We start from the raw sequence: 23,679 nt of genomic DNA, 5'->3' as shown, positions 1-23,679 counted from the left end.
AGCCTGGATGTGGATGAGGAGATGGCACGGCGAGGTGACGGCGAAGTGGTGGCGAGGCGAGGCTACTGGGGGTAGTGGCGAGTCGAGGCGGGGCAGAGAAGAAGGTGAGGCGAGACGAGGCGGGATGAGACGGGCGGGCTGTGGCGAGGCTGTGGCGGGCGAGGTGAGGCAGGCGGGCTGTGGCGGGCGAGGTGAGGCGGAGGAGGAGAAGGCGAGGCGAGTCAGGAGAAGAGGAGGTGATGGCAAGGCGAGGCGGCGGGCAAAGGGCGTAGGTGAGGTGAGGGCGTGGCGAGGGCGAAGGCAAGGACAAGGCGGGGGCGAAGGCGAGGGCGAAGGCAGAGGCAAGGGCGAGGCGAAGGCGAGGGAGGGCGAGGGGCGAAGGCGAGGGCAGAGGCAAGGGCTTGGCGAGGGCGAAGGGCGGAGGGCGGAAGCGAGGGCGAAGGGCGGAGGGTGGAGGGTGGTAGTGAGGGCAAAGGGCGGAGGGCGGAGGCGAGGCGTAGCGAGGTGAGGGGGGGCGACGGCGAGGCTAAGCAGAGGAGGCAAGGTGGTGGCGAGGGGCGAGGGGCACGACGTGAGGGCGCAAGGCGAGGCGAAGGTGCTGCGGAGGGCGAGGGCGCAGGGCGAGGCGGACGGAAGGTAGGGAGGTAGAGGCTATGGCGAGGGGAGGAGGGCTCGTAGGAGCTGGTTTCTTTGCAACCATCACTTTAGCCTCCAACTACTTTCATCCCTCTCTTGTTACCACCACTCCCATTTCTCGTGATTCTCCAAGCTTGCCCTCAATTTCATCCCCTTAAAAATCTTCCCTTACCTGCTGCCCATCGGAACCTTTCGACTTCTTGATTCTCTCCACCTTCACCCATGCATGGATATAAATACCCATGTGGCACTCTACATGTCATTGTTTTGAACTCAACTCTTGTGTACTCATGCTTTTTGAACAAGTTTCCATGCTCTTTTGCATGCTCAACTATGTACAAGCATGCTTTGGGCTAGCATTGTGACCCTCTCACTCCCCCCCTCAACTTCTTCTTCTTTGTAAATGAAATACCCCATTCACCTTCTTGCAATACTTCTCCTAGACTCTGCATCTCTTGTTCCACACTCTTGTACTCTATATCTCTTTAATAACAAGTATCAATTTCTTGTTCCACACTCTTGTACTCCTATATCTCTTTAATAACAAGTATCCATTGCTTGTTCCACACTCTTGTACTCCTATATCCATCTCTTGTTTGACTTTAGTAACAAGATTTCTCAACCTAAACCTTGAAAACCCATTCTATCCCTTATCTTTGATTCTCAATCTACTCTTCTCCTTTTCTCCGAACCCAAATACATCTTCTGCATTATCTATCCAACTCTTGATCTATTCTTTCCAACCTTAAACTTCTAGGTTGGATTTTTTAACCCACACCCCTTCCAGGTGGTGAAAAGACATGCTCTCTATTCTTTCCCTTCTACAACTCAACCCTTCTTATACCCTCACCCTTTTTTGATCCCTAAAACTTTCTTCTAATGTTTAACACCATGGAGATGGGTCTCTCTAAACCCAACTTGTTTCTCTACCCCTTTCATCCCTCATTTTATTACTTTGCCTCTCCTCTTAACAAATTATGACCTGAGACGCTATGCTACTATGTGATTAGAACCACTATCCTAGAATAACATACAACCATTAGGTGTAGAGTGTAAAGAAAAGAAAGTGACAACAATCTTCATCATTAACAATACTACTCTTTTTTAAAATTTGATGGTTTTTTGCCCATCATAACAGCATGATCCATCAATTGTTGCTTATATCAACTCAAAGTTGTATGTACAAACAATAAAAAAGTTGCACGTGTTGAAATAATGTAGAAAACAAAAATCATTAGGAGGAAAATATATGCAAAAGAAAGACCTTGAAAGACTAAGATTTTACCGTTCATAAATGTGCAACGTAGAACAATTTGGGGGACCTAAAAGGCACAAAATGACTAGCCTTCCATTGATCCTTGTGAACTCAAAAAGATTTTTAAGATGAATGTCATTAAAGAGGTGGGATATATTGTGATGGATTAATTAAGGGAGTTTCTCACTTGTTACTAATAATAGAAGAATGACACTATAACTTGTAGCTTAAACATTTGGGAGCCAAGTTTATGAGTTCAATGCTTCAAAAGGAGAGAAAGTATTGAGGTTTTGCATAACTTCTATTATACTTGAAAACAATACAATACGAAAAGTCAGCTATGTGTGCTCTTCACCTTGCACATGATAAGATGACCAAGGGTTCTAGGCCCTTAGCACATGATCCTTACTAGCATGCTTTCCCATGGCATTTCCAGTCTCGCGGATATGTCATTCACAGTCCGAAATTGAGTTCAGATGTCAAGTGAAAATCGAGTGGCGATAGGGTGAGCTGTCCTATATGGAGACGATGTGGCAATGTAGTGAGAGGTAAGTTGTAATCCTCGCGTGATTGCTTCGACGTCTGACATTTGAAATTGAGCTTTAGGGTCTCTTTAGCTTTGGATGATGTTGACAATTGCAGCTTTCAGGCAGCATGTCAATTGGCCAACCAAGTTCCTATGGATCGTTTTCCTGCTTTCCTGGAGCGTATAACTGCCGCAGTCGCAAAGGTTTGTCTCTACAGATTCTTTCAGGGTACCTAGATATTCGGCAAAAGAGTATAAAGCGTAGATCCTACTGCTGATAATAGAGTGAGGGACTGGCAACGGAGGAAGAAAACAATGCAGTAAGTTGAGCAGCGATATATACTATGATTTTAACGGGCATGTATCGTTAGTTAAATTGTTATCATCTTGTTCCATAATTCACACAACTGGCTAACCTACAGACATGGTGTGTGATTGAAAGAGAGGAACAGGGGATATGAACGTACGAGGAGTCCCAGATGTTACGTAAAAGCTCTTGAAGTATAGAGTATGGACACTTGACAATCTACTCACACAACTGTCTAGCCCTTTTTAGGCAGATTATTGACATGACTGGCCATATGTGGTCATTCCTTCCTCCTTTATTTGATGTTTCCCACAGCATCAACTGATGGAATGAATCACGGGGGAACCCACTTCAATAGTCAATAAGCAACTCTATGGTAAAGTAAAACGTGCATGAAAAGAGGTCGTCCAAGATTTGGAGGGTAAATGAACACACAGTCTATCCTAAGGAAGATCCTGAGGCGATTTAAATCCTCCAAATGCTGCCCTTATCTCCTGTGCTCTCCTTCTGCTGCTCGCCTGTAGGGAGGACTCAGAAGCCTACTATGCACTTCAACTTCATTGCTGCTGCTCCCTTGGCCAAGCTCTACACCTGCACAAGGGCTGCTTGAAACACACTCCAAATGCCCCCGAAGGGGCCTTTATATAGGGAAGGGCTGAGCCTTCTCCCCTTGCTGCGGTGGCCTAATGGCCCCTGTACCTCCGCCTGGTTTTTTTGGGGGCGGGGGGAGGGCGACCAGGATGGCTGATGCCTACATTTACTGGCCGACCTGGTTTGACTGGCCAACAGCTGCCCTTACTGGCCGATCAGACCTGGCAGACCAGGCCCTTCTTCGGGCACTAGAAAAGACTCCAGATCCAGTTTTATTTGTCCCAGCCATTGGCACATGAGCAGCCCCAAAGATGGGCAGCTCCGTGGAAGCCTCTTGTGGACTAATGGAGGATCCAATCAAAACTAAGAGCAATTCTGCCCATGACGCAGCCTGTGTGCTGCCCACATGGCAGCCTCTCTTCCCCCCTTCATACCTACAAGTGTCACTCCCTGTTGCACTCCTCATTTGGGGGCTTAGATGTAGGGAGTTGACCGTACTGTTCCAACACCCCTCTCAACAAGCCAATGTTGCAACCACCTGCCGAAGACTGTGCTCCCATTGGCTCCCTCGGAAGAGTGTGATCCATTGTTTCCTTCAAAAGAGGGCTCATAACACATCCCATGCGTTCTTCAAGTATGGGCCACACAGCTTTATCTACGTCTCTAGCTCGTCCAGGTTATGCTCCTGATGATGCGGTACATGACCTCCATGGACCTCTAGAGTCTGCTCTGCAACATCCATGATTAATCTGTTCGTGAAGTCGCCTGGCACATTACTAGGTGTAGATGTTAGCCATCCTGTGAATATCCATCCTTTCTTGAGCTTCAAAGACGTTTTACGGTAATGAATTTAAGGACCAAGGTTCACTAGCTTGTCTAGATTTTCTTTATAGAGACTAAGTTTTGAGCGCAAGCTTCTGGAATTCACTATGGGGAATACAGTATAACTCATCATTAAGCTGAGGAAACTTCGAAAAAGTGTTGAAGTGAGCTGCACAAGCACATGGCTAAGCTAGGGAGGATGGAAGATGCCCCTCATGGTGTCTTGTGGATGGAATAGATGAAGGTAGAGAGAGGAAGGAAGAGAAGGCAATCACACGATGTAGACAGTAATTTGATTGATTACAAAGTACAAGAGGTGCCTCCTTTTGTAGGCAAATATCTTCACTCACTCATACCTCATAGGTGAGGTAACACACTATCAGATCTAATCTTGACCTTATGTAGAGGCCAAGGGTCACTTGATCTTGCACACTTTCAAAGCACATAATCTCTCACACCACTCTCCAACACACGTACCTAAGCCTAGTTCCCAGATCTTTGGCTATGAATAACCCAAGAAACACCCCTTTGGCGCAAAGGTGGTGAGACACAACACGCAAAGAGAAGACCAATCTTCGACTCCACCGCACTACTGCAAAGAACGAGCCTTACTGTCCACACCTCCTTGTGTGACAGCAATCCTCTCAGTCAGCTTGTGACTGGCATTAAACAGGAAAATAATTCAAAAGCTTGAAACTAAGTACACACAATGAAAATAGAATCAATATAGGGGGACAACCCAGGGCAGAGGACCCTTGTTGACTCTTTACACACATATATATGTAGAAACAGTAAATCTCTCAGGATGAGAGACGTTCCCTGTGCTGCTGTTACACACAAATATGTGTGCACATTTCTGCATTTGGATGAAATTTGTCGGTGAAGATCATTGCAGGATGTCCCGGAAAGATCATGTCGGTGAACGTCATGGGAGCACCTGCTTAGGGCAGTTTAGTCCATGACTCTCAAAATTGCAGGCTTGAAGTATTCAATGTTGGGTTGAAAGAGTCAAATTGGGTTAAGACCCAATTTGTGGGCTACAACAGCTTCGATTTGAATGTAGGAACTCAACCTTTGTGAAAGCCTCAAATGTTATGAATGTAGATGCTTACAAGTTGATGCAAAAAGTTGCTTTTCAGAAAAGCCCTAATTGTCTATGAATACATAAGCTCGCTTAAAAAGAATGAAATTCGATGTGGAATTAAAGATGAAGAAGTCCACACAGAAAAGGGATAGACCTCTGCAACTGTACGGGCAATATTGTTAGAAAAGATACCCAACAGAGGGTACACGCAGCGGAAGACTTATAGTAATGCCCAGGAGCTCACGCAGTGTGCGGTGTGGGTGTGGAATCACAGACTTCTTTACTTATGTGCATACAATAGGTGTGCAGACTCATCAATAGACAATGAACCAACCAGATAGAGAAACCACCAAAAATATTTATTTCCGTCCACAAATATGGACACAATACAAAAGAGACAGATCCAGAGTCCCACCAATGATGTGGTCCTCTGATCTTACCACAAGGTACTTCTCCTATCTGCTGGCTATCTCTAGACTCGAGTCCGCGTGCTCCACCTCGAGCTTCTCTAGACTTTCCGTCCAGATCCCTTCCACCTTGCTGTCTTTGCACCAGCCTAGGTGGGCAGCACCCTCAGCTAAGTCTGCAGCTACTGTATGCTCTCTTCTCCTCCAGTGATGAGGCCCAAGACAAGCTCCCTGCTGCTCCTTTCTGATGGGGCTTTTCTGCTGCTCCAAGTGATGATTGAATGAGGCCCAATGGCCTCTTTATATAGGCCCCAAGGGGGCTGGCAAAATACCGACCAGCCTGCTACAGACTGGCCGATCAGATTGGCCGACCAGTCTGTGGCTGGTCCAGCCCTAAAAGGGCACACTCCCCAGGGCTTTTGGCCCAAACTTTCAGGGTCCTTTGGCCCTCCATTCAAGGCAGGTATCCAGCCTATAAAAGGCCTGCCTCTTGCCCACTGACAGCCACATTTCCTGCTGCATATCTGGGCCTGCACATCCTGCCATATCTGTGCCTCTGCCAGGCCCTCTTCCCAGCCACGTGTCCTGCGCCGTACACCTGTACATCCTGCTGTCCTGACCTGCCTGTACCGCGCCATTATCAGGGTCTGTTGCAGGCCCTTCACCTGCCCACTACCCTTGCCATGCTGACGCCATCTGCAGGTTCCAAATCTGTGAGGTGCTGCCCATGTGGCAGCCCCCTCTCTTTCTTCTCTCTTGGGCACATCCTGCCCTAGGTCTCCCTCCCCCACGCACTCCTCATTTGGGGGCTTACAGATGGGGAGGTGACCTTTCCAACACCCCCTCTCAGCGACACATCTCAGCCCAATGCCAACACGTCGATGAAAATGCTCCAGTAACTCCCTGGTCGTAGTCCTCTGGAACTCTTCGATGTAGAAATCTTTTCCTGGCTTTTCATCCAGTGGCTCCTGCTCCACCAGGTCCGGTTCCGCTTCCGCACACCATCCTGGTACACAGGTCCATCTTTGGTAGCACCTCCTGGTACCACCTCCTTTAGTCACGTTCCCGCCTCTGAACTCGAGCAATCCAGCCGTCACGATCTTCCAGTCGTCCCCCTCATAATACAACCTGGAGTCTTCCAGGCACCATGCTCTGAGGGTCTGTTTCAACCCGTCCCTCCTTTGGCAAGGTCTGCAACCAATGAATATTTCCAGATAACCTGGACCATGAACTCTCGCTGAGTTCTCAAGCAGGTACTCTTCTGGCTTCAGTACTCTTTGTCCATCACCTTCTAGCAATCTGCATCCAAGATTTGAAGAAGCACCAATACTTCCCCTTCTGCCTTCGAAGAAGGCCAATTCCTTCCAATCTCTTATCACCTGAGACAAATGAGGAGCAGAGTCTCTCCACAGCATGCTATAAAGGCTCAAATGCAGAATATCAAATACATATCAGACTGTTGTACTGCCTGAATGTTCGCTCTGAAAGTAAACTCTCATTGAGGCACCCACCAAGCGCTTGTGTAATCCTGTACTGTCCCCTTCTGAACTCCAGCATCCATCTGACCATGAGACCCCAGGGCCTTCCATGGAATCCACCCTCGTGTCAGTGTCAACAGCCACACACCTGGAAGGTACCAAGTGCTCCATGCTGTCCTTCACCTTCACAAAAGCATCTGACTCCTCGTCGACCCACATCTCTATGTCAGACATCCTTACTGTGATTTCTGGATCAACATATCTGACCTCGGTAACACTCGATGATGTCACCAGGAACAACTCTTCAATTACCACATTTGCTTTGGCCTTTCCCTCTGAATCTGAGTCAGACTCCTTGTTGTTTTTCAGATCCGCCTTTTTCTTTCTGCAGTCCTTTGCAAAATGTCTGGGCGTATCACAATAGAAACACTTCTTCTTGTGCTTTCTCTTCGAAGTCCCCTCGTCGTCAGAGTCGTCTTTCTTGGACTTGCCACCGATAGGCTTGCCCTTTCCTTTGCCAGCGGAATCCTTTGCCAGCATCGCCTTGTCATCTTTATCCTCGTTGTAGAGCTTCTCCCGAGCTTCCTCCTGTAGCAGTAATGGACACAACTCCTCAAACGTCAGAGGTTTGGTCCTCTGTCTTGTTGTCACAGCCGTAACAAAGCTCTTGAAACTCCGAGGCAGTCTCCTTAGTACCATCAAGGCCAGATGGCATGAGTTTGTCTTCTGACCAATTGCTGCCAGCTGATCCCTCACCACCTTGACCTTCGTCAAATGGCTATGTACCGTATCTCCTTCTTCCATATCAAGATTGTAGAGTTTATGCTGAAGAAGCACAATCCGGGAGGTATTGTCTGTCTCGTACAGGTCCTTCAGGGTGGCCCACGCCTCTACTGATGTCTCGGCCAGCTGGATATGCGGAAGAACGGAGTCCGCCGTAGTCTCTATGATTATTGCCAGGGCATGCATCTCTTTCTTCCCAAGCTTCAAGCTCCTCTCTGTCGACTGGCATGAGTACCTCCCCTTTACTGTCCACCATGTCCTCTGGCTTGGACTCCTCTCCCGTGGTCAGCTTCCACAACTTCCGAGCCACTAAATGACTCCGGATCTTCACTTTCCAGATCGGGTAATTAGTCCCGTCCAGGTTCCCAGACTCTCCAAAATTAGGGATAGTGAAAGAGAGAAAACTGGGGGAGGAGGAAGGGAAAGCAGGGGCTGAAGAGGTTGTAGAGGTCGACATCTCTGCTGTTTATACCACACAGCAAAGTCAACCAAACTCAATTTTAGTAAACCAGAACTCTGAACGCACCTGACTGAACCTAAGTCACCCTCCTCCTCGCAAGGGCACAATCCTCCAGTCGTGGAAGTCGATTCCCTAGAGCTTCCGAATCAGGGTCGTCCTTCAGCAAGGTCCCTGCCTTCAGGCTCCCACACCTGTGAGCCTCCTACTTGGGCTCTGATACCATGTTAGAAAAGATACCCAACAGAGGGTACACGCAGCGGAAGACTTATAGTAATGCCCAGGAGCTCACACAGTGTGCGGTGTGGGTGTGGAATCACAGACTTCTTTACTTATGTGCATACAATAGGTGTGCAGACTCATCAATAGACAATGAACCAACCAGATAGAGAAACCACCAAAAATATATATTTCCGTCCACAAATATGGACACAATACAAAAGAGACAGATCCAGAGTCCCACCAATGATGTGGTCCTCTGATCTTACCACAAGGTAGTTCTCCTATCTGCTGGCTATCTCTAGACTCGAGTCCGCGTGCTCCACCTCGAGCTTCTCTAGACTTTCCGTCCAGATCCCTTCCACCTTGCTGTCTTTGCACCAGCCTAGGTGGGCAGCACCCTCAGCTAAGTCTGCAGCTACTGTATGCTCTCTTCTCCTCCAGTGATGAGGCCCAAGAGCTCCCTGCTGTTCCTTTCTGATGGGGCTTTTCTGCTGCTCCAAGTGATGATTGAATGAGGCCCAATGGCCTCTTTATATAGGCCCCAAGGGGGCTGGCAAAATACCGACCAGCCTGCTACAGACTGGCCGACCAGTTTGTGGCTGGTCCAGCCCTAAAAGGGCACACAAGGCAGGTATCCAGCCTATAAAAGGCCTGCCTCTTGCCCACTGACAGCCACATTTCCTGCTGCATATCTGGGCCTGCACATCCTGCCATATCTGTGCCTCTGCCAGGCCCTCTTCCCAGCCACGTGTCCTGCGCCGTACACCTGTACATCCTGCTGTCCTGACCCACCTGTACCGCGCCATTATCAGGGTCTGTTGCAGGCCCTTCACCTGCCCACTACCCTCGCCATGCTGACGCCATCTGCAGGTTCCAAATCTGTGAGGTGCTGCCCATGTGGCAGCCCCCTCTCTTTCTTCTCTCTTGGGCACATCCTGCCCTAGGTCTCCCTCCCCCACACACTCCTCATTTGGGGGCTTACAGATGGGGAGGTGACCTTTCCAACAAATATCTCCCACAATTTCTGCTGTAGTAGTGAACAGATTTAGGCGTTAAACTGCAGAGAGAACTACAAGCAAAAATTCCGCTATATCTGGAGCAAAAACTGCCAAAATAGGGGGCATATGGTTCTGAAGCTAGTTTGGAAGCTTCATTACAGTCTGATGACAGCCTGCAGTGTTTTTTTCTTTCATCCCCCCCCCCCCCCCCCGGTCCCCCCCTCCCCAAAGGATGGGGGACACTATCTCCTCCACCCCTTCTCCCCCATGTGTGCGCCGGCTAAGTTTTTCCCTCTTTCAAAGCTTTACACTCACACATCCTTGTTTCATCTTTGTTTTTCTTATTAGCAAAAAATGCCACCCTCTGGCTAAGATAGCTTTACAGCCACTCTTCCTGTTTTCTACTTTGCTCATCTTATTAGCAAAATCTCATACATGCCTATTTCTTCTTTTTTTGATGAGATCTCAGTATTGTGCACATCAAGTGGAAATGTTAAATTGGTGTATCATCTGATGTCTGCTTGCAAATTTCTCAGAATGAGAGGACATTTTCTGATGCTGAGGAAGCGAGGCTGACGCAAATCATGGGTTTATCAGCAGAAAATATTCAGATTCTCATATATGCCTCCACTTTGATATTTGAGAAGGCGGCATTGCATTCCTCTACGGTTTCAAACTTGAGTACGGTGCTCAGTCAAGCAGGGCTTTCTGCTGCTCCGGTACTAAGTTTTTTATTAACCTTGTCCTATGGATGTTATGGCTCCGGAGACAAAGGGTTCGATAAAATTGTAGGCTTAAACAACATCAACTGACAAGCAGTTTGGATCAAATGTGCAGATTGCAGCATTTCAAGATGTGTGGAGGTTGGCTGGACCAGGATTAATCAGTACCTTCAAGGAAAGAAGCCTTGTAGCTCCAGGGCATAGTCGGCTCGTAGATGTCCAATGGCGTATTCATTTGCAGGTTGGAACAGTTATGCCCTTTAATGTAAGAGGTTAAGAGTCATTATACAGTGTTTTCTTAATCCTGTCTTTTTTAATGTGTGCCAAAGGCAATCAATCTTATCTTCACACATTCATCCCAAATAGTTGCTGTTGTGGAGGCATGTAGGTTGCCAGTGGAAGCTACAACCAATCTTGTGAGCCCTCTGCTGTCCTTCAGTTAGGCCTGGCAAGTCAAGAGAAGGTAATCTTCACTCTTTGCCACAAACTTCTGGCCTTGTTCGCACAGCCAGTTTCTGTCAACAATGAAAAGTTTTGCCCTTCTGATAGACCCAAAGGCAGGCTCCAGTAAAGATTTTTCACATGGTTCATTGCAGCAAAGAGTCACATCCCTTTACACAATGTGCATTGTAGGCATTACAGGGCTGATCATTGAAAAGTTAGCATTATAGGATTCACTTGAAAGTTCTCATTCTCCAATGTTTGCACTTTAAATAATGGAAGGGGAAGTATGTACTATGAAGACAGGTGCTTGTCCTTAAGCATGCATCTGCACATTTCCATTTGCACTGATGAATTATGCCCCGGGCTACTAAAACAGAAAATTCACGGGACATATACTCACCCCCCTTGCCAGTGAGGAGAGTCAAGAGTTTGTTCCCACTTTCATTCTCAGCCATGGCAAGAAAGCGCTTGAAACAAGAGAAGGCATTTGACTTGGCCTTCATGCCATAAACGCAAGTGAATCTGGTGAAGGCATCCATAAAAGCACAAAAGTAGAGAAGTATAAGTCACCTTCAAGTGATGCTGTCCACAATTGGCACGTATACATCACTATGCATGAAATGCAACTCCCTAATGCACCAACGGCCCCATCTTTGGGCAATGAGAACCGATGCATTTTGCCCAATAAGCAGCCCTCACAGACATGGTTGGCAGGTGCATGCATGGGTGGGAGGTCTACCACCATATCCTTGGAATGCATTTGAACATGCCCCAATCTCTCATGCCACAAATGTGAATCTGAAATGACAGATTCCGAGACCGAATTTGCTTCAATAACTGGCTGTTTTTCATAGGCATTAAGATGGTACAGAGCACTGAAAAGTCACCCATTAAGTACAATGCAGTCATCATACCGGTTGTCATACACAGCACAACGATAACCCTGAAGCCATTTAGGGAGATGGCTGAGATAGAAATCAGATTCTTTTTAATACCTAGAACGTGAAGCACTTCCAGAAATAAGACTGTATCCCTTGATAGAGAAGTGACCTCAACTTTGTTGAGAGTTCACGCTCAACATCATGTGATCATGTGTGCATAGCACCATCATGTGATCATATGTGCATAGCACTAACCCAATAGAGTGCTATAAAGGAAAGGGTTAACCCTAAATGTGTTTGTATAAATTCTACATTTTCAACTAAATCTAGTGTACAGTTAGTTGTGCCCTCTAGAGTCTAGCTGTGCCCTCTCTCCTCATCTCCACTCTTCTCCTCTCCCCTCTTCATATTTTGTGATGGTATCAGAGCTCCTTTGCCTTTCGTTGAGGCATTGCGATCCTTGAGAGTGCGAGAGAGATCGAGAGATCGAGTGTTCCATTCACTTCCGTAGAGTGAGAGAAAATATTCGTTGAGATTTTCGTGAATCTCATACATTTTCGTTGTGTGAGAGAGAGTTCTTTCGATTCATTGCAGAGAGAGAGAGAGAGAGAGAGAGAGAGAGAGAGAGAGAGAGAGATCATTGAGGGATTTCATTAAGTGTGTGAGAGATCTCTGAGAGAGAGGGAGAGATCTTTGTGAGACTTTGAGTGAGAGAGAGGGAGAGCTCTCTGTGCAACATAACCTGTTTGAGAGGTTTGTGAGGGAAAGAGTCTGTTCATTACAATTCATGTGAGTCTTCTAGTTCTTTAGTGAAAGAGAGAAAAGCTTTGAATAAGACACTGTAGAGTTTCAAGACAAGCTTAATTGACTCCTTGTCAACTTCATCCCCGGACTGCAGTAGCCTAACCTCCTACGCCAAGCAACGGAATAGAGGTTCCTTTGAGTTCTTTAAACAGGCCCTCGGCCAACCAGCTCCACTTGCGCATACGACAAAGCCTACACAGTGCTGCAGCAAGCAAGGGCTCTACAACTAAGGCGACTACCTATGAGCACCTACAGTAGCTTCAAGCTACGAACTCTCTCTCCAACTGCGCCATCTAGTCTGCAACAGCAACTCTCATCGACTCCAAAGCGGCCAGGAGCCCACGACAACAAACGCGCCATCTAGGAATTCAGCAGCCTCTCCAACGAAATCGGCGCTTTAACACAGTCAATGATAGGTACTACAGGTAGCTCATTGGATCTCTTATATATTTGACTATCGCACGGCCATATATTTGTTATGCAGTAAGTTCACTTGCACAGTTTATGAAAAATCTAAAACAGTCTCTCTGGAATGCAGCCAAAAGAGTCTTGAGATACATCAGAGGTATAAGACAGTTTGGAATAGAATACAGAGGAAGTCATCCACGGTTGCATGGATACTGTGACAGTGGCTATGCCGAAGATCATGAGACCAGGAGATTGACACAGGGATATGCATTTTTCCTTGGTCAAGGTGCTATATCATGGTTGTCAAACAAACAGCCAACTGTTTCTTTGTCTTCGATTGAAGCAGAATATAGAGCACTCACTACAGGTGCATGTGAGGCTATATGGCTCAGAAGATTATTGTCAAAAATAGATTACTTTGATGAGTCAAAGCTAACAACAATATACTGTGATAATCAATCGGCTCAAGCATTGGCCAAGAATCTAGTATATCACTTCAGGACAAAGCACATTGATGTCAGAGAGCACTTTATCAGAGAAAGAGTGTTACTTGGTGACATCACACTGTAGCATTGTGATAGCAAAGAGAATGTTGCAGATATCTTTACCAAACCACTCGGTAAAGAGCTTTTCGAGAAACACCAACTAGCTCTTGGTTTGACATAGAAGAAGGACATTCCCATTAAAGGGGTGTGATGGAATGTAATGCTCAGTCCTTCTTTGATTCCCCAGAATCATCATCTTGAGGGAAGGCCTACTTCATGATGTTCTTTGATTCCCGAGAATCATCATTATCCAGCTGCCTTGTAAATAGGTAGCCCGGGCCTTAATGCGAATCTGATAAAGATTGGCCAAAGTATCCCATGTATCCTTGGCTATCTTGCAAGACCGAATGTGAGGCATTATCTCCCTCCTATTCATAGCAATTCCCTACAAAGTGCTGTCATGCAAATGACCAGCCCAAAGGGAAAATGTTTGCAAATTTGTCCAATGCAACTCTAAGCGGAATCTATATCAAACGGTGGTGAATGCCCCAAATCTGAAAGGACAAATGGCTCAAATGAAAGGGCAAATGCAAATAGAACCCAAATTTGGCTGTGCCAAGCAAGTATCACTGCAAATTTCAGCAAATCAGACAAAAGCCCCAAATTCTAAGAGGTCAAATATGCCAAAAGGAGGGCAAATGTGCAAAAGCCCGAAATTTTGCTGAAATTTCACAACTGTGACAAAAAGTAAGGGAATGTCTTGCAAATGCCAATGCAATGTCTACCAAAATGCCAAAATCTACCAATTTGACTTCTAGAAATAGCAAATGTCAGATTCTTTCACTCGAATGAGTGCCTTGATGTCTGCCAAACAAGGCTCCAATGCAAATCTGAAGCAAAAAGTAAGAAGCCCTAAACCTTAAACGGAGAAAACCACCTGGGACGAAGATCGGGTGGCACAAGAGCAGATGTCCCAAGCAGAGAATAGGTTCTGGGTAGGTAGATGGAGTGTACGGATGGTCCGTACATATGTACGAAAGTCCGTATGGTTGTACGGCGTCAGTTTGTACGGTGAACCGTACGGCTCTTGTGTGGCTGTACAGACCAGTGTGGTCATCCGTACGGCGAGATGATGGCATGGAGCGGCAGCCTAGTACGGTCGAGGAGGGTAGTTGGTACGAGATCTTGAAGATGCTGTTGCAGATGACTACTATTTTGCTAAAGCACCCATATCCTGGACTAATGCTTGAAGCATACAAACAGAAGCCACTCCCATCTAAATTTCATCGTGCATTGGGTCGGCTCCCGTCTTCACTCGTCGTGTTCGATTCCTTGGCAAGAGGGTGGGCTGAGCTGAAAGCACGGGGGGAGACAGGTAGTGTAGGCCATCTCATGGGCTATCCATAGATGCCACTTATACCTTGGTATGAGCCTTGTTGGCCTAGTTATAGTCAGTTAGGACTATTGGTACAGTTAGTTTACGTACCATCTAGGTTAGTTAGGACACTTAGTCCAGTTAGGGCAGTTAGCCCTAGGGTTTTGTTATGTTGGCTCTCCCTTGAGCCCCCTCACTTGTACTTGCAGCATTTTGATCATAGCAGCTCGTTTTTGGCTGTTTCTCACTCATTTCTGAGCATTCATTGATTGCGATAGCTAACAATGGTATCAGAGCAGGCTAGGGTCTTTTCCCCTAGCCATTGGCAGCCTCCCTGAGTGTTAGAACTCTCATTTGGAGCTGTTTGGCGGCCTTTTTCTCTGCTGTTTGCATCGATTTGGAGCTGTGATCACACGTGTGGGCATTGGAAGCCATTCTGTATGGTTTCGTCGCCAAAGTACGGTCTTTTGGTACTGTTCCTGCTCAGCCGCCTGCCATAAATGCTCCATTGAGGCTCTGGTTCAGTGCTTTTGGAGCTATTCAGGATCTATTTCTGCTGTACGGACCTATTGCTGCAGTACGGATCAATTGCTGCAGTATGGATTAACCCTAACAGGCCGACCTGCACATTTCGGTGTCTTTTGCTGCATTCTGAAGCCCTAGCTCAGCCGCCTTGCAGAAGTGGACCTCTACCTTAACCATGTGGTCAGTTGAAGGCTGCTGCAGCACTGTGTGAACTGTACAGAATGTGTACGGTGCATTTAAGTTCACACGTGTGCTCCGTACAGTCTGTATGGACCCGTACGGCTTCATTTACTGCAGGTATGACTATGTATGGGCTGTGTCAGAGCATTTACTGCAGGTACATGCATTGTACAGACTGTGTCAGAGCATTTACTGCTGGTACAGATGTCGTATGGACTGTCAGAGCATTTACTGCTGCATTAGTTGCAGTCCTGCATCCGTACATAGCTGTCAGAGCTGTACGGATTGCATTTACTGCATCCATCTTCAGGGCTGTGGTCCGTACATCCTGTACAGATCTGTACGGAATGTGATAAGCTTGATGGCACCAATTATCCCATGTGGTCATACGTGATGGGACTTGTTTTGGTTGCCAAGAATCTATGGCATATTGTTTCAGGTTCTGAGGCCAGGCCTACACGCACTGTTACTGGTGCTACACCTACAGCTTCTGATTCTTCAAGTGATGGTTCTAATGCTACTGCTCTATATGAGGCTGCAATTTGTTGACATATGCCCATATAATCTTCCAATTGTGCAAATCATACAACTCCTATAAATTATAAGTCAAACACGGTAGTTTTTGCAACATATTTACAGATTTACAAGTATGTATAAATCATAGCACCTCAAATACTGATCAAGACTGTATATGTACCTAAGGATCCAAAGGATGATCCTGAGGGCCAGGCAATAAGAGGGCAGCTTCATCTTTTGGGAATAAAGTGCAGCTCGTAGTCACTCGACCCCAAGTAATACCCATACCTGCGTTCTCAGTAGGGGTATGCTCGTTAGAGGAAGCACCAGTCCATGTACGAGGTGGAAGTGGACTCCTGGCTGAGACAATTTTCCTCGGAGTTTGCCAACCTTCGCTCGAGGATTTTTCCCTTGCTTTTGCTTGAGCTGTAGGGGGTATTTGAGAATATTACCATTGGAGGCAGGAGTAACCTTAGCCTTTCCTTTATCCTGGACCATTGGAACAGGCTGATTGGTTGTATTTCTAATTCCAAAAGTTCCAGGAATATCCTAGTTTTGTACAAGGGCAGGCATAGCATCAAGAGGCATCTTATGTAAGGCTCTGTAGGGGACATTGTGAAGCCTTGTGGCCAAAGTCCCTGCATTTAAAGCGAGCTCCTGCAAAAAGACCCATTTGAGCTTGTAGAATGCCATTTTTCACAGTGACAGAATACGATTTTGTGTGGGGACGTCCGTGTCCACAAGATGCAAAATCTATTTGAGTTCCCATTCTGCTTGGGTGGGCACACCACCTTTCCCAATGAAGCTGCAATTTTTTTCCTAGCAAGAAGTTACCTCATTTTTCGGTATTATTCCATTTCTCTCGCACTTACGTATCTTTCTAATCATCTTGTGACAAGCTCTTTATCAACAATGGGTAGATTTTGCATGGTTACTCCATACAAATAATCTATTCTCTAATAGTCCCCCATGTAACATGGTCAACATCCTCTTTTACTCATTACAATTTTACGAAGTTCCATAGTGATGGCTACCTATGCTCCATTCCTTGGTTAATCTAACTCAATCCAATAATATTTACTCAATATATCTCCATTTCATAATAAAAAATCCTGGATCCTATGAACCCGAATTGTTTCTTAATCACTAAAGGGAATGCTCTTGGGGTCAACATAGACCTTACTATAATCATACCATCCCTAGGTCATTATTTTCGGACTAGAGTCCAAATATCCCATATATAGAACACTCCGGTAAACGCTCTAATGCAATTCCATCCAAGTATTTTAGGTATTAACATTTCTTGGTAGGAAAACCCACAAGTCTACACATCCGACGATGGAAGGATGTGTGTGTGTGTGTAATACGTGGAATAAAGTAATTGAAAATAAAATAGTTACATGTAAAAAGGCCCAAGAAGATAGTCCCCACAAGCGCTATATATAAGCAATATATATATATATATTGGGGGAAATCCACCACTTGAACCCATACTGGACAGCGGTGCCAAATCAAAGAGGTATAGTCTTGCGTGGGAGTCCATGGCAATACGTGCACCATTTGCTGCCCATAGTCGAGGGGAGAATGCTCCAGGAGAATTTGCTTGTGAAGTTCATCTATCGTAATTACTTCAAAGAACCCTTGGGCTGCATAATGAACCTTCTGCAAACAACAACTGGCATACGTCCAGGGGAAAAGATAATCACTGCATTCTAGCATACTTTCTGACGGGGTCCACGACTACACACACACACTTATACACACGTGTGTGTGTGTGTAGAACATGCCTAAATTAATCCTACACACACACACACACACACACACACGTGTGTGTGTGTTTGTAGAACATGCCTAAATTAATCCTTTAAAAACAAAACAAATTGTGCAGTTTTGAGTCTTAACTCTTTCTTCTAATTTCCCCTTTGTGTGATTAGTCTCACTATAAATGTCTACAGTGAGTGCTAAGTAGTTCATTAGTAACCATAGCTGTGGCTGCTTAGATGCACTGTTACCATCCTTGCTTGCACGTTCTCTTAATGCTGATGTTGCAATTGCCTTGCTATGGATGCTGCAAACCAACTTTTGATATACTCGCCTTTGCTGTATTGGGTCAGGTACCCTATGCTTCTTGCTTGTGATTGCCACTGAGCTGCACCTTAGGCTTGTACTTGCTACAGGTTGCTTACTACATGCCGCTATTATTGCACCTTTGCTTGTTTACCTTACTGTGAGAAATTGGCAATGTTTGTCTGACCTGCTCTTCTCTGATCTTTGCTGAGATATGTAAAATTCCTGCTGCTTCTCTGTGCTGACAATGTGTGCCCATGCTTCTAATCAGGCGCATCGTATATGAATGCATGTTCATGTTTCTTATTTTTAAGTGCTTTGACCAACTCTCATGGTTTGAGTGCAATCATGTGGCCAGGACTGTGTTGGCTCAGCTACGGTAATTGAACTAGGTCAGGCCTTTGTGGGGCTTTTGGCCACTGCATTGCCTTTTTAAGAGACCAATCATTTTCTTTTTTAAAAAAATATATCAAAACTGTAATAGACTCATTAGGCTAGGCATCTATTCCAATGGTAAATCAAGATACAATGCTTGCTTGCTCTATGGTAATGGATAATCCTTTCTAGATCGCTTTTTGGTAGAGTCTTCATTCGGCAAGGTCTGGATTAGCCTCGATCCTGTGTATTGCTGCATCTGAGCTATGCCTAGCTCGTGCCATTACCTACTATGACATTATGCTGCGCTACTTTGTTTGCCAAGCTTCCTTCTTCTTCTTTGATGCTGCTTGGTGCTGGTTACTGGGCAACTGTTTTACAGGTGTAGATGCAGACTGGAGCTTTTGTATCCAATATGATAACCTCAGCACCACAGCTCTCAAAATCCTATACTTAATAAATATTGTTAGTTTTAATGAACCGCAATAAGCGTCAACTGTAGGATGTAGATACCCTAGAACTGCATGGCCCGCTAGAAGAGGAATTTTTCTATCAGCTTGTAGCAATTGACTCTATAGACCCCAATGTGCTTTTATGAAAGTCATGTGCCTCATCACATGACGTGTTATGCCATGTCTACATCAACCACTAAGAATTTAAAGTAAAATGAATGTTAAGAAAGGGGATTAAACATTTTAGGCAAATAAAATTTAGATATTTCAAAGTTAGAGATGGCCACCTACGTTCAGAACCTTGAGGAGTCCTTGAGGAGGTTGAAGGTGGGTGCGTGGTGGGGTTTGTTTTGCCATCTGGTTTCTTATGTCGTGAGAGCAAGTTCTCCCTCCCTTCATGAGGCTCAAAGACGAGTGAACTCAGTTTATCAGCTTTGGGTGCTAGCCTGATTATTGAGCTTTTCCTGTTTATGTTGATGCTATTATAACAGGTTACCCTCAGCTCCATGTTTGTGTGTTCCCGTGGGACTTAAATTATGACTTGTATCAGAGCTACCTTTATTTTCTGTAGATGGGGAGAGTAGAAGCAAAGCTTGTGGACATCCTTGTAAATTGGTACTCTGCAGTATTTCTGGAAATGCTAGTACAAAAGAAGTGGAGAGGGAAGCACTTGCACAGCGTTGTCATCTGGCTATCTTGCAACCAATGTTCCTTTTATATGCTTGAGCACTAAAGTTTGATTTAGCAGCTTGCAAACCTCTGTTATCTCTGTTCTTTGCAGGAAAAGGAAGGTGAAATTACCAGAAATCTGGTGTTGGAATTGTCAAATGATGAGCTTTATGGCTTGTATGAGAAATTGGAGCATATTCAAGAGCAACTTGATGAGTTATCTTAGATATGAAACTCGAACTCGGCATTAGAGCATCCAAAACGTAGAAATTTTGCAAGGGCGCCTTTACAACGTCTTCATACCCACGAGACGCTGCCTAGATCATTTGGCCTTTCATGAACTTCAAACTTTCAATTGCTTTTTGAAGCAATCTAACAAAATACCAGTAGATATGAGGATGCCTTTTAGCACTATTCAATGTCAATGGAATTCTGAACATGAAAGGCAGTGGCTGTGTATTGAATAACAATTTTCACAACTTGCCAGCAGGGATAGGTATTTGCACAAATAACTTTAAATTAAGAAATAGTTGATGCCAATTTCCAGCCTGTCTACTCAATAAAGTCATTCCTTGTGATCCTAGACATAAAGTGGGGTTGTAGAGGACATTATGAACAGATAAATTCACCTCTGTTTGCATCTTCTTGAATTTTCTAATTGGAAGCATTAAACACTTAGCAAATGGTGCACACATGCGTGGAGGTTCTCACCTTTGTGCAATGCTATTTGTAAGGCGTACTGTCTGCATTGGCAGTCACCTTTGATAGGCTGTGCATTCCTTGTAAGGACACTCCTTGGAAATCATTTAGCTGAGAATGTTACCATGTATGCAACATCTTTTTGAGAAGCCCACATGTGCTTTAACCTCCAAGTAGTGGCGCTTAGTTTATATTAAAGAAGACATGGGAACCTACTATAAATGCCTTGTCCCATGCTTTATCACTAACTTGCTCTATAAAGTTGGGTTATGTACCCAGTAAGTATTGATGTAGGTACTGCAAAGCTACATGCAGTAGAAAGCAGTAGCCGTCGACAATGTAAGTTTAAAGTCGATGATAACACTTTCAATCTTATACTTGATACATTGCTCACAAGAAGATCACAAGAGAATACATGGAACATTTCGGGCCTGTATACATAGATAAATGCCATGGAATGCTTGGGTGTTGAAATTAGCTGAAAATAACATTAAAATGAAGGGAATGATGGACATTTATAGTTGACATTGGTAACTTGTAGAAGTGTGTGAGATAAAGGGACATGACAAAATGGAAGATTGGGTTAAGAGATTATGCAAGGTCTCTAGCTGTTAGTAAAATAAAGTTGTAGTTTATTGTGATGCATGCGGGATAAAGCCAAAAAATTTCATATTTGTTCAAAGTAAATTTGCTTTGAACAACGGGTACTTCACGTAGCCTGAGCTCAGTATATAATGTATGATTTTATTTGAGATAGTGGATTGGTTTTTTGAAACAAGTCATTGTATTTGTAGTTGCACTATTGCAAAGGAGAGGTAAAACTATTTTGTATTTGTAAAACTAAGTCTCATGATGACATCAATTTGTTGACCAAAATAACAAATTGGACGACAATGTTTATGTACACTTACATTAACTACAAATCAACAAAAGAACCTCAAGAAAGGCAATCAAATTGGGATAGGCAATCCTTGTTTAACCATAAGGGTAAGACTCTCCTTGCAAACAGTGTGACATTGGAAAATATAGCAAACAACAAGATCATATGTAGATGATGATAATTCATAGGGAAACCAATTAGAACACACACATTCAATAAATGAGTACAACATACAATTAGACATGCTAAATCTTTAAAAAATCATCCAATTACTGTAAACGTTCCCTAATGTCTAATGGAAATTATTTCAAGCAAATCAAGACTTTAAACGAAGAGTAGCGAATTGTATGTGATGACATCATGCAAAAAAAAGAGAATCTAGAAAAGAAAATTCATCTATAGCTTAAATCAGGGAGTAGGTACATATAATTATTTGGAGGAATTGATGTGATTGGGGGAGTGTTACCATTCTAAAGAAATGTTGAACTCATGGATTCTTAGAATAGATAATAATAGCTTTGAAATACATATGTCATTATATTACAAGAAACAGTCTCCAAGAAAGGGATAGCTAGTTACAAGCATTAAAGGATATCATTATATGACAAAAACGTAGGATAAACTAGATCCCATGCATGTAGACAATCATAAAATGATTACCGTAAAGATGTTCAAAAGAAGTGATATTTAGCAAGAGAGAGATCACCCAAGACTCGATGGTTCAATTTTTCCATGGGTTCCATTGTGCCCAATAACAAACCCAGTAAAAAGAAGATCATACCTCTGCCTAAATGGATGAAAATCGAACACTAGATTGCTTGCCACAGCAAGCACTCCTAAAGTCGTCGTTGTAACAAAAATAAGAAAATGAAACTTCGGGCAATGCCATAATTCATGGTGCAGACACTTGTAAGGACCGCCATTGTCTATAAGTGGCAAGAGCAATCTGATAACGAGCTAGAATTTTTCCAAAGGAAAGAACCCCAATCAAAACTCGATGCAGTAAAAGTTTTTTCCGTGGAGGAGTTTCATTGCAATCTTTTCTGCCACCACTGAGAGGTGCGTGTCATAGTTCAGATACGATTGGCATGAAGAGAAACCCAAGGAGGAGGCAACAATACTTTATATAAAGATGCAATTGTGATGTTAGCGACCAATAGCATGGCAAACGAGACCTCCAATTGTAGCACCCAGTCTTTGAGTTAGTCAATAATCTCAAGACAAGGGACTGGCTGAAAATCATGGAGCATCTTTGATAATAAATGACATAAAGGTGTATAGTGTTGTCCCAAAGCATACTTTCAGATTGTTGGAAAAGAAATGACCATATCTATAGCATCAAGCACATCATTCTCATGGGAAATTCCTTTGGACCAAAATAAGAATGGCGAGGTTCCCAAGATGCCAAAGGAGGCATGAACGCCTTAGACCAATGAATGCTCTCAACACACGCAAGGAGTTTTTGCAAGAGTATACCATTCCACTTAAAGTCGGAAAGTATGATCTTCCAATTAGAAAGCAAGCATGTGACAAAAGGTCATCCCTCTACTCTTCCATCAATGTGACCCAGTAGGTCATCACTTTACTTTGCCATCAAGGTCATTTCCACTTAAGGTGGGAAAGTATGTGCTCCCAAAAGCATGTGGCAAAAGGTCATCCCTTTACTTTACCATCAAGGTCATATCCACTTAAGGTGGGAAAGTATGTGCTTCCAAAAGCATGTGGCAAAAGGTCATCCCTTTACTTTGCCATCAATGTGACCCAGTAGAAAGTCCTATTGTGTAGGCTGCCAGTGACCAAATGTAGTGGAAGATAGGTGCAAAATCAAGTGTCATACGATAAATCCATGGTTGATCACCCTACATGAATTGTAGCATCATTTTGCCTTTGTGAGCAAGAATATGCATGTGAACATTGGGGAAACATGATCCCTTGAAAGTAGCCCGAGGGCTTTCTGGCAATAGTAGGACTTCTAAAAAATCTCCATAATTTGAGACATAAATGTTTGCTTGCTAAACACAAGTAAAATTGAATGTAGACAACCACTATCGATTGAGCTATGCAATAGCGAACATGTCATGGCCAAGTGGCCAACTTCCAATATCCAAGCTTCTTTTTAAGCATGTGAAGCACCCAGTCCATTGCATCGATAAGTAATTGCCCATCCCAAAGGGGAGCCAAGGTGACGTACAAGGTGCGTGGGTGAAACTATGTCTCTTGGCCATAAGATATGATGCTAAGCTTTCTCATGGTGAGGGAGAATTTTAGATTTCTAAAAATTGACACGTTGGCTAGCCGCCAGGCCATATAAAGGCACGCATGAGGCATGAAAATTCCCTTTATGTGTTTTGAGGGAACAAAATGTTGGCATATGCCTTCACAATTAACGGCTTGCTACCATGTATCTCAAAACCATCAAAAGCACCTATAGCTACTAAATGATCCATATATTGAAGCATAGGATGAGTAGCTATGGCATAAAACAAAGCACTAAGAGGACAGCCCTATCGTATTCAACAAAAAAGAGTCCATTTGTCGGTGTTATCACTTGCCAACCAGCAACTTTGCTGTCTTGATATAACCAATAAATAACATGCTGCATTTCCCCCCCAAATCTGAGAGGTTTCATTG

At 44.5% G+C, this 23,679-nt stretch overlaps 1 protein-coding gene across 4 annotated transcripts; it reads left to right on the top strand.

The window, feature by feature from the left end:
- Window positions 1-2,216: 2,216 nt before the first annotated feature.
- Window positions 2,217-20,282, top strand: LOC147879922 (uncharacterized). 4 transcript variants are annotated; one of them, XM_087372027.1, is made up of 6 exons: window positions 2,217-2,439; window positions 2,534-2,621; window positions 10,164-10,285; window positions 10,404-10,529; window positions 10,677-10,751; window positions 19,582-20,282. In XM_087372027.1, exons 2-6 carry the CDS (start codon window positions 2,546-2,548, stop codon window positions 19,693-19,695), a joined length of 513 nt encoding a protein of 170 aa, XP_087228153.1. In that variant the 5' UTR covers window positions 2,217-2,439; window positions 2,534-2,545; the 3' UTR covers window positions 19,696-20,282. The 4 variants fall into 4 exon arrangements, with proteins under 4 accessions (XP_087228153.1, XP_087228152.1, XP_087228150.1 ...); XM_087372026.1 differs by having other exon boundaries at window positions 2,218-2,439; window positions 2,541-2,621; window positions 19,582-20,281; XM_087372024.1 differs by having other exon boundaries at window positions 2,222-2,439; window positions 10,103-10,285; window positions 19,582-20,277.
- Window positions 20,283-23,679: the final 3,397 nt, after the last annotated feature.

Source organism: Dipteris shenzhenensis, chromosome 33 (genome assembly GCF_047967505.1).
Source record: "Dipteris shenzhenensis isolate YYH24624 ecotype China chromosome 33, Dip_SZ_1.0, whole genome shotgun sequence".
NCBI lineage: Eukaryota > Viridiplantae > Streptophyta > Polypodiopsida > Gleicheniales > Dipteridaceae > Dipteris > Dipteris shenzhenensis.
This window is presented reverse-complemented; position numbering and strand designations above follow the sequence as displayed.

Bases quoted from the DNA above. Each gene is read 5' to 3' on its own strand.
- LOC147879922 (XM_087372024.1), top strand. From the start codon at position 2,411: ATGGAGACGATGTGGCAATGTAGTGAGAG. The intron at 2,622-10,102 runs GTTTGTCTCTAC...CAAATTTCTCAG, and splicing joins TAACTGCCGCAGTCGCAAAG to AATGAGAGGACATTTTCTGA. The intron at 10,286-10,403 runs GTACTAAGTTTT...TCAAATGTGCAG, and splicing joins CAGGGCTTTCTGCTGCTCCG to ATTGCAGCATTTCAAGATGT.